We start from the raw sequence: 11,570 nt of genomic DNA, 5'->3' as shown, positions 1-11,570 counted from the left end.
CCAGGAGCAAAATGTTGTTGAACAAGTAATCCTTGGTGATTCAGAGCCAGTGTCCACCAGCTCAGTTCTTACTCAGAAGATCAGCATTTGCCAGCAAGCATGCACAGACAAGCATCGCCAATCAAACATTCAGATACTGCCCTTTAGGGACGGTTGGGAAAAAGAAAACGATTAAAGCAACAATAAAAAAAAAAACTCAGTACACAAAACAGAGCTGCCACATGTTTAACTAGAGTATTAATGAACACCGTGCCATCCTAGATTATTCATTAATCTGAAGTCTTATTTCAGATGTGGTTGGAAATATACTGGAAATCTCTTGCTGAGCATTTTTAATGTTGTATGTATTGCTGAAGCGCTGAGGATTTGCACTGCGCCATACGGGTCCCTTTGGATTCCCACATGTAGAAATGGCTCGTGCCCTAAGGTGTTTGCAAGTGAAAGAAAAAACAGGAGACAACAGATGGAACCAGCAGCTGGAGGATCGGCAGAAATCAAGGCAGCTCCGACAGGCACGCCAGTCAGACTTTTGTCTGGGGCCGTCTTATTCTGTATCTTTTGTCAGCACAAAAAAAAAAAAAAAAAAAAAAAAAGAAGAAAACTACTGTGTGAACCAGTAACTCTAGGAAAAGACCTGCATGCCCCCAGTTAGATCATTTTCATGGAGTGGAGGATCCTGAAAAGCCACAACTGCTGACCAGGAGCCACCTTTTTCCATGTAAACAGATGTGGCCCAGCACCAGGCCAGCACCAGGAACACTCGCAGAACCCAGGGGACGATATGTCACAATGAGTCAATGAGCAGGGCCTGCACGGGGAGGGAGAGCCCACGGCCACCATGGTGGCGAGCAGAGGAGCCCGGGTGAAGCAGGGACTGGAGCCTTCCCGGGCAAGGGGAGCCCAAAGCATGCCCTCCTTGCCCCTCAGAGCCTCGGCGCAGGAGGCACTGGTGGAGGCGAGGATGGTGTTCTCAGGTAGGTGGTGGCCCTGGGGTATGGGATCCCCTTGCACGGCTGGGATGCTGCTCCAGCCTAGAGCTGAACTGCAGGTCCTACGGGGAGAGGGGAAGGGCAATGTCACTGCGTATCTGAACGGCTGGTGTTTGTCCAGTGAACCCTTGTTTAACATGACAGATTGGTGATTACAGCAGAAGCAGCATAGATAAAGTAATGGCCGAAAATATACATCAAATGGTGCCACAGTTTTTGTTTCATTTGATAGCTGGATGCCTAAACAGAAAAAAAAAAAAAAAAAGCCTACTTTTGTTGTTTACATTTTTCACATCAAGTATCGGGGTATTTTTCAACCACAAGGAATTATTTGTTGTGTGCTAGGCACACGCATGCACACCCAGAGACAGTAACAAGAACTGGATACTTTTTCAATTTGGAAGCTTTTGTGCCCTGCTCAGTGGTTCTCATTAATTACTTAAAAAGTGTGCCCCGCACCTGCGCATTGAAGAAAAAGCCCTGGTAGTATTCAAGGGGAGAACAAGGTTCTGGTTCAAGGGGCAAAATCAAAACCTCCTGCTGAGAGCCAGCAAGGATTTCTCAGTGTTTCTAGTTAACAGCGGTTACAGAGATGTTTTTCTACTACAGCTTCACTTGAATTTCAAATGCACCAGTATAAAAGAGCAGACTGAAGAATAAAATTGATGGACTAAAAAATACGTACCTTTATGAAATGAATCTGAATTTGTCTTGAAGCCTGCTTTTAGATTATAGTCATGGCCTGTATAAAAATTCACACTGATAATGGTTTTCGAATAGTACGGATTTAGAGACAGATACATTTCAGAGCACTTATATCTTGTAATAATTAAACAGTAATTGTACAAATGGCACTTTGGTACTCTGTTTTTTCCTTAAATGCCAAGGTATTTGAAACAGTACCTGGATAGTACAAATTGTGTTACAATACAGTATATGTGTTCCAGTAGTACTGGATATATGAGTATATGCTCTTCAAGTTATACACAGCAGTAGTTCCTGCTCTTTGGATGCAAGTCACAGCAACATAAAAACTGCAGTTTGGGGTCAGATTAAGAATTAATAAAATCGAATATTCTTGCCAGAATTGATCTTAAATCTCATTCACAGTTTTTGCATTGTAACTTCTTTGCGGCAAAAGGTGACTCAATTTAGCGATGAACTTCATGAGAAAGAATTTCCTTTGATGCTTTAAATATATTCCTAGCAATTTAATTCTAGGTTTTGGCTTATGAAACATTGCAGTTGCTCCTTATTCACCTTTTTTCAGAAAGGTCATTATTTAACAGCTCTCCACTACAGCCTCTTCAGCCATATCTGAGAGAGGGGACATGAAATTTATTTAGACTTCCTGAAAATATCGAGTGAAATACATTGTCTTTAATTCCAGATTGCTGCTAATTTTCAAATCTTAAGATTAACAGAATGACACAGGTAGATCAGTCCATTCACATCAACCACTTTTAGTACCTTTACTCATTTTGACAGACCATTTCATGAGATCGGTAAGAATGAGGAACTAGAATAGCATACAATATTCAAGCCACAGGTGCAGCACCAATATATTTGGTGACGGAGCACGTTGAGGTCATGCTGAGTTCCCAGCTCCCTGTGAGCCAACATGGTACCATCCTCACTCCTTATCAGAAGGAGCATATAGTGTCAAAATTACACTAAGTTGTATAAACCTCACCCAGTTGCAAAACCAGCCTGTCAGTTTACCTGTTCGACTCTTCTGCTGCATTGTTAATACCATTAAAAAATAGAGCAAATTTCACAAAAACATCAAGTTGGACAAACCTATTTCAATCCAACCACTGTGCTACTTGCTGTCCTAAGAGGGTTTTCTACCCTCCTTTTTATCTAATATCATGGTAAGATTGCTATTACTCTCAGTAGATGGTGGATTACACTCTCCTAGGAGCATAGGTTTTCTCGGGAAAGCACTTTTCCTGAGAAACTAATCTTGGAAAGTGCTTTGGCCTCTTCTTGCTGGCTGTTCTTAATCCAATAACGTTGCAACAGTATTGTGTGACACAGGCACTGCTCCTATGAATGATTTCTGCCAGGCAATTCTGAGTTAAGGGGAATAGGGAAGGTTATTTTTAAAGCACCAGAAGTAACTTAATCACAGCAACATAATCACTAATTGAGAATGCACAGCTTACTATTAGTGACACTGATAGCTTGTAAAGGGAAAAGTAAATTTCATCTGATTATTTATAGAGTTCTGTTGCATGTAATGGAGAAAGTGTGTTATTGCAGATTTACGAATTGGCAGATTGGTTCATAATTAGCATATTATTCATACGCATTGTAGGACTCTTAAGATAAGCATCTATGTTTCAAGTTCCTAATATTCCAGATAGGCCTATGATTAGTTTCATTTACAGTGGTTTAAATATTAGAAGATTATTAAAAATAAACAAATAAAACAACAACAACAAAACCCCTTAAATAATTCCTTAAAAGTAAAATGGGATTTATTTACCTAACAGTATCTGTAAGTTTCTTGGTTCTGATTTGAGCAAAATATATTACTCTCTCGTCTTGATTCAATTTTTTAAAAAATAACATACTCACATACCTCCACAGCTGTGTCCCAGAATTTCTATTGAGCTCCTGATCCAACTGGCAACCCTGAGGTCAAAAGGGGTTTGACCTTCTCATATAGCCTTGGAAACCATCTTCTCAAGGAAGTAAAGATGATAAACTCTATATTAAACCTGACCAAGCAGGACTTCTTCACTATATCATTTCAGCTATTCTCATAGAGGATCCTGATTAACCACTTGAATGACTGTTAGCAGGTGACAGGAGGGTATAGCTTGCTTTTATTTCTTCTGCTGTCTTCCAGTCCCTGGCTCTTAATCAAATTTAGAAGAAAAAGCTAAGCAAATAAAAGCAGAGTTAAATACTACTTGAAGTATAGCATAGGTGATACATTTTACCTTTTGAAGATATCAAACTGGGGAATTAAAATGATACTGCTTGTGTCTACGGGCTCCATTGTCTTTGCCTCCATAACATATGTATAAAGAAGGAAAGTACTAAAGACAAGAGACGACTGTACAAGAGTCTGAACTTCCATACTCTACGTAAGCAGCGCAACTGATGGGCTATTTGTGATTTCATCTGCTGATTGCTGTAGCTCCCAGTTTTCACTCAGGCCCCCTGGGAACCCAAAGGCATTTACATCCATGTATGCACCGGGGTGGGAGCACCGCTCCACGTGCCGTCCTCGGGATGACACTGGCTTCAGCAGCTCTGACCTTCAGCCACTTGTTCCCATCTTACACTGTTTGTTTTGGCACAACTGTTTCTCCCCAAGCTGCCCCCCAAGGCCAGATGGAAAATGAGATCAGTGAACTGATCTGTGTTAAAAATAACCAGGAAAAAAAAAACCAAACCATTTTACCAGGTGGTTGACAAGCAGCTGTTTCAGTGCCATGGGCAGCCCTGGGTAGGCAGGTCAAGGGAGCTGGAGCTGCTGCAAAGCAATGGCCTGTGGCATCCCACCCCGCGCTGGTGGCTCATATTAGATGGTGATCTCAGAGTAGTTCTCAGAGGGTGAATTCCTATACCAAGCAGGTGAACATCGTTATTTCCATTGGCATGGGTATACTCAGGAGGTTTAAATATCTTTTTCTCTAAAGACAGGCAGAAAAAAAGGCAAAAGCATCAGTGAGGTGCAGGCACTGTTGATTCCTGTGTTGTCCATCACAAGTAGTTACCTCTGTTTGCTGACTGCCATTTGACACTTTTCAAAATGAGATCTATTTAATGGATGAAATATGGAAAGCAGTTTATGATGCTGAAACTCTGTCTCCATCTTTTGAAGAAAATAGTGGAAGTAAAATAAGTCAGAAAGACATATATGCATTTGAAGTTAGCTTAAACTATTCATTATTTTGCCATTTCTCATTCACAAATTAGTATTTAGCACTCAGTCTGGCTTGACTTATCAGTTTTAAGACAGAATAGCAAACCTGCTTATCACTGATTCAGAATCACTGGCCCTGAGGCTCTGTTTTCTGGGCCACTCACTCCCCCTGCAAATCACAGAGTACCGTCAGCTTGCATGGAAATTAACAGGTTCTGTTGTAAACACACATCTTGGGCCTGCTTATGCTTTTCATTAAAACATCGTGAAATAGCTACTCCTAGATAAAACCAGCTGTGGCCATTTAATGCTGGAAAGCAATTGGGATGTTCCAGTTAAACTTGAACCAGCAACTCCAGAAAAAAAAAAATCCACACATGGAATTAATTTGAAAAAAGTTAATCAGAGCAATACCAGGCAATACACACGGTATTTCCTGTACGTTTATATAGTTTAGGTCAGGTTAAAGTTGTACATCATAGGGTGACAAGGCCAATTTTGACCCCAAGCCTCTGAAATCATACACAAGATATGCTCAACTGTATCTACTATGAGTAGTAATCCTAACCACCAGCTTCAGCTGGTCAGATTATTGTAATCGGGAAGCTACTGTTTGGCCGCTAGGATGAACTATTTCTGTTGTTGTTCAGGGAGTGGGAGAACACATTCCCTAAAGGGTGTTGTAAATTCAAGCAATGGTTCCGTATTTAGCAATGACTTGGTTCTCTGTGCTTTTAAATATACCCTACTAGCATATGTGCTTGCTGGGAAGTAAGACTGCTAGGATTTATATGAGTATTTATTTACATTGGTATAAATAAAATTAAATAGCCTAGCTTACAATTAATATCTCACCAATAACAGCGAAACGAAAGAAAAACCATTCTCAGTGTTATTTGAATAATTGACACTCTTGCCATCCTCTCTTCCCCTTTTCATCATTCTGGGAATACACCCACAGCTTTCTGCAGAACCTTGATCAAATAAATGTGTCTTTCAATGTGCCTAGAGAATCAGTGCATCTGGACCAAGCCAGGGAGCACACTGCAGAGACATTTTAACTCTCCACAGAGTGTGTGCTGCCAGCAGCACCTCTCTTTATCTGACCAAGAATAGCCTGCTCAAACGCCCTTGCTAAGCCAAAACTGTTGAGAATCGGTCCCTCAGGAATCAAGCCAGGGATTTTCCCAGTGACAGATATATTCCATCTTCACCCTTATTAATGGAACATTTACGATTGATTTTCTTTGTTTACCCTTTCTGTTATGCTACAAGGAAGAATGAAAGTCTAAACTTTGCTCTCTGTATGACAAAAAAGAAGGCATTCCTTACAGAGTATTAATCACACTGTGGGAAGCACTGCTTGGTTTTCTATTAAATTACAATTCAATTTCTACCCATTATTTAAATACATTGTTTCTTCTGAAGCCCAGACAGAACAATAACACACGTAATTAGTGAAGATTCTTCTCTGGAAAGGGGAATGTACAATTACATGAGAGTCAAGACTATGAAGTTGGAAAATAATAAACCTGATGGAAAAATCAGGACATAGTTCCAAGCTGTATTTTTTCTGGCAGCAAAGTTGATTTAATAGGTTCCTGCTTTTTATTTTTGCACCTATGACACAGTCCACTGCCTCTGCACTTGTGCTGATGCGACTGTTTTGGGGCTCTGCTGTAAAGTGGATCAGTGAAACAATCTTAGGAAAATTTCCCCATCGGCTTAAATTAACAGTAAAAAATGTAGTAAATTAGCAGGACCCTATCATGCAGAGGCCTTGGAACCACACTGTGCATCAGAGAAGCAGGCTCAGTTAGTACCTGCTCCTCAGAGATCAGCTGCTTGTTCCAGGATGCTGGAAGTACAGATATGATGTTAAAGGAAGCATTGCACGGACTACCCACACTTAAAATTTAGCCCTATGCTGAACAGAACTGAATCCAGTTTAAAAAGGTCCTCTTCTCTGTTAATGCAATACAGTCAAAGCAAATTCAGCAACCTTTACTGAGAGGCTAACCTGAGTGTGAACTGAACTGATCTTTGTTTCAGCTGTCTCTGTACATAGTGATCTATTTTCTGTTAATATGGATCCTGAGAAAACATATAGCTTGGAAATGAATCCCTTGCCTTGCAACAGGAGTCAAGTATTATCTACACTTGAAATTTCAGCTGGATTAACACATAATTATAGAAACTATTTTGGAATTACTCCCCAAGTGTTTCACAAAATGAGTTCCTTTCTGTTCCTGTTTTGCTTCATCCATTTTCAACAGCTTCTCCATGTGAAAACTCACTCTCCTGTTTTACACCTTTGTTTTACTTTTCTGATAACCATGATAGTTTGGAGGATGATCTTTTTTTCATCCTCAGCCTGGATCAATACAGCTCTACTAGCTAAAGCAATAGCATAAATATCAGTAGACCAGCAGGGAATTGACTTAAATCTATACTAACAATGAAGTCGTCTGGCATCATCAGCTGCTGCTCCAGTAGGAGACTTTGTCAGCATGCTTCTAATAGTTTGCTCTTTTAACAAAAAACATGGCTTGTGGCTTTTCCAGAGGCCTGAAACCACACTGTGCTTTAAAATCTCTCTGTGTGACAAAGATCCCAGGCTGAGCCTGGTGCAAAAGGAGCTCTGGTTGATGCCCAAAGACCTGTCTTGCGCTATAACAATGAAATATTTCTGCAGCTTGACATTTTTTTTCACAAACATGGAAGACAGATATTCCCTCCTTAACTGGAAACCTGTGTGGGGTTTTTCTGGCTAAATGATATGCAATGGCTGAATTGTTAAAAAGTCCCAGTTGTAGAGGTGATAATGGAAACGGTAACAAGACTGTCCCTCTCAGGCAATTGTGATCTTAACAAATTAGTCATACTAAATCTGGGGTATTTTTTTTAAGCTGTTATCCAACTGCTTTGTAATAAACGTTAAGGCAGAATCTGCCTTCGAATGCTGTCAAGCTCTAACCGCCCTCAGTTTTGGCAGTAAAAATATCAATACTAATCTCAGGCTGTAAATGGATGTTACAGGGACTTGGGTGATGTATGAGTTCCCATAACACCCTTTGCCCTGCCTGCACAGGTGAGAGACACAGCCTGCAATCAAGAGCCCTCAGGTTAAGTTTCTAGCTATCTGTGTTGCTAAAGCAGTTTTCTAAAGACTTGATTTTCTTATTTGCATTTAGCCCGTACAGCCTATAACAGCAGCTTTTGAAGTTCACAGTGCTCCTTGAAAAGAGCACCATTGCCTCCGTTTTATGGAGAGTGAAGCAGTGGTGGTGGGGCTACGGGTGAACCTCTGAGGTCAGCTCTGCACTTTAGTCTCCATCCTGTCCCATCTTGAGTTTCAACCAAGGAAAACTCAGGTACTCAGACTGGGTAGGAGCTGTCATGCTTCCCAGCCAGATGTCCCACCTGAAGGCTCAGTGGACCAGCAATGGGGAGTACGGCTTCACTTCCCAATTCTTGTACTGTGCCTTCTGGATTTGCACCTGATCAGCTGGAGCAGCATCTCATTCCATACATTCAGATGCTTTCTTAATTCTGCACTAAAATTCCATGTAGACACATCTCTGAATGACCCGAAGAGTCTCTTAAAATCACTGGGCTTTGTTATTCAAAGTGACTTTGCATCCAATGACATTTTAACTTAACATTGAAATCAATTAAAATGACTTAAAGGCACTTTAATTCTGGATTAGAATACCTATATTGACCCAATTTAGTAAACCAAAGCCACTTTACATTCATATCTTCTGCTAATAAATATTCATTTCTCAAACATGTTTATATAAAAAATGGAAAGCCCCCTTTTAACAGGTAGTCACCTAATAAAAAATAACAAAATGTTGCTTTTAACCAGAAGGAGGTGGTGAATTTTGTTTCATTTCATGCCACTTTTTCAATAGCCAGGTTTTCAGAGCAGCAAAAAGGAATTTTTCAGTGAAAAAAACCTGTATGCCACCTCCGCTCCAGGAGACACACTCCAACAAAAGGCATAACAAGTACAGTGTTCTTGCAAAGTGGAATAGCTATATAAAATTGTTGCGTCATAGGTAAAAGAAAATAAAGAGTACTGAAACGGGTTAGTAGCAAAAATAATTTAAATAAAGAATTGATCTTTCTTTTCTGTCTGTAAGGCCCAGATGGTATACGTGATCACAGAACAAGGAAGCCTGAACATACTCACTACATAGGAGCGACATCTCCACCAATAGAGGGGACCAGTGACGTTAACTACTTGTGGCGCCCAGCGTCCTGTCCGTCACACATGTCACCTCGCAGATCTTCCTACGCTGGTGACATTGGGTGGGGTGTGAGGGAGTTCAGCCGTTTCACCAGGAGACACCTCCAGAGCGAAGCACATATTAAGGTGAGGAAAACTTTGTGTATTAAATTACCTGAGCTGCAGAAGGCAGAAGAAAGTGGCGCTCTGCTTTGCAGTTTCATTCTGAATTATCATTAAGGCAAAGATTAATCATGAACTAAGTAAGGAACGAGATGTTAAATTAAAAACTGTGCTAAGCAAAACATCAGCCCAGGCTTACAGAAGCTCCAAGAAATATTTTTGTAATAGTTTGCCTACAGCCAGGCTCCCAGGTGGATGAAGCTGCCTGAAAAATAACCTGACTAAAGCATCCTACTTAACATAACACAACAGCTGCTTTTAAGGGTTGAGTGGCTCTGGGCTGGATTTTTCCACATGACTGGAATAGATAGAGATGCGGGAGGAGCGGTTTGAGGGAGCGAGGTCTAACGCGACATGAGCCATCAAGTGATCCCGCCTGGCCAATTCCCAAACCAAAGAACCAGGTTTGCAACCTCTGTGTGATCAGAATCTTGCAGGGTTTATGTGCTCACAGATGCTGAAAGAGCCCAGGTAACTCTGCAAACCTGCACATTACTCAGCCTCAGGCAGGGCGTGGGGTGCAGGAGCAGATAACAAACTTCAGACACCTGAATTTACTCCTCTTTCCACTTGTTCTAGGTCCTCATTCTGAACCTCTTACTTACACATCTAGTTACAGCTGAATTTCTATTTGCATTAGGTTATAATAAAAAGTCCTATAGCTTGATTCCTGAAACAATTTATATTTATAATATGTAAATATACATCACATTTTTCTTATACGTACAAGTGCAAATTCACATGTGATTATATGGGTATATATAACATTGCTATGTTTATTGCATAGTAGTTTTAGAAGCCCAAAACAGGCTAAGGTTTTGATTTTTTTAGGGCTGTTTGAAAAAAATACTACTTTTTTTTCCCTAAAACAAGCCTTTTCAATAATTAAAGTGCTCTTAGATTGGGCTGTGGTGTGTCTACATTGAATACTGCATATCCCTCCAAGTATACGCTTCTTAAAATACCAAAAATAGAGAAAGTATGTAAGTTATTAGTGGTTTTTGTCTGTTATACACTATGTTGAAAATAGATGTAACTCATTAAGTAGACAGAGGGAGGGGAAGGGAAATTGGTCCCTCCTGGGAGCAAATGAGCTTGCTTGGCAGGGAGGAAGCTTCCCAAGGACAGAATGAGACAGCTAGAAAAAGCAAATAGAAATGAGAAATCTTGGGAACTGGAGAGCTGTGGCATAATTGGGATTAGAAAACTGCTGGGAATAGCAGATGCATAGGCTCCTGAAGAGAAGGAAAGAAAAGTAACTTAGGGGAGCCAAAGGACAACGTGTAACACTTGCTGTAATGCAGGAAGCTGGTGAAAGGTTATTGGAGCAGGAGTGAACCTTGCAGACAGGACCTGTGCCACATGGACCGAGCAAGCAGTGTTAGGTGTGCACACAAACCTTTCAGAGTCTGTTTTCAGTGTGAGTTTCCTGCAGCTACATAATTGGCCTTCACTTAATATATGCTCATGCAAACCCGACTTTTGAGTTTTAAGTGGTCGTTTGTGCTTCTTGAGGACCTTTGAAGAAAAGTCATAGGGCTACCTTGAATCTGTAGCTGGCTTGGAGTAGAAAAGACCAGCCACTGGCTTATCAGCTCTGAACAGCTGCCTTTTTGGTCCTCATGGGGATCTGGTTTTCTCTTCCCAAATATGCAACAGATTGCCCCCCACTCCCCAGGGGGAAGAAAAGCAAGACAGAGGGGTAGACTTTCCTGGTCGATCCTCCCACCTGAACGCAGAGAAGAGGAAGAGAAGGAGCACTCACTTTGTTTTCCCCTACTCACAGCTCACAAACAAAGGAATATATTCAGTAGCATGGCATGAAAGTAGCTGGAGGTAGAAGTGTATTAAGTGGATGAAGCTACTTGTCTGAGTTAACTAACCATTGAAATTAAGAAGCCTAACTGTATCAGATCTATCTGAAAGGAAGTGTTACCTGGTATGACACTAAGTCCTTAGTTTCTAGGGACTGATTCTTTGTAACTTAGTGTGGTGCAGGGAGATAGAAGACAGCAGCATCCAGACACTCAGCCCCATTTGAACCCCGAGGACACCCTTTATGCGTTCCCGCTGTACATCATCTTTCTAAATCAAACTCTGAACCTTCATTGATCGTTTCTCTGCAAAGTGTGAACAGACATACAGTCCTGGCAAGAACTGTTGCATCGGCTAACATCTCCTGCCATTACTCAAAAACCGTTCCCTGCTGAAACAAATCTGGTGTGAGTCTGAACTTGTGAAAACCCAAACCAGGTATGCATAGATATTACACATATCCATA

General features: G+C 40.9%; 1 protein-coding gene across 1 annotated transcript in view; it reads left to right on the top strand.

Moving 5' to 3' along the window:
• Positions 1 to 838: 838 nt before the first annotated feature.
• The window catches only part of SPMIP2 (sperm microtubule inner protein 2), a 35,258-nt gene continuing 24,526 nt past the window's right edge, over positions 839 to 11,570 (top strand). The window contains exons 1-2 of the mRNA XM_065634887.1: positions 839 to 974; positions 9,021 to 9,253. Coding sequence (XP_065490959.1) covers positions 839 to 974; positions 9,021 to 9,253 — 369 coding nt within the window. The remainder of the gene's footprint in view (positions 975 to 9,020; positions 9,254 to 11,570) is intronic.

This window comes from Caloenas nicobarica, chromosome 4 (genome assembly GCF_036013445.1).
Source record: "Caloenas nicobarica isolate bCalNic1 chromosome 4, bCalNic1.hap1, whole genome shotgun sequence".
In the NCBI taxonomy this organism is placed as follows: Eukaryota; Metazoa; Chordata; class Aves; order Columbiformes; family Columbidae; genus Caloenas; species Caloenas nicobarica.
This window is presented reverse-complemented; position numbering and strand designations above follow the sequence as displayed.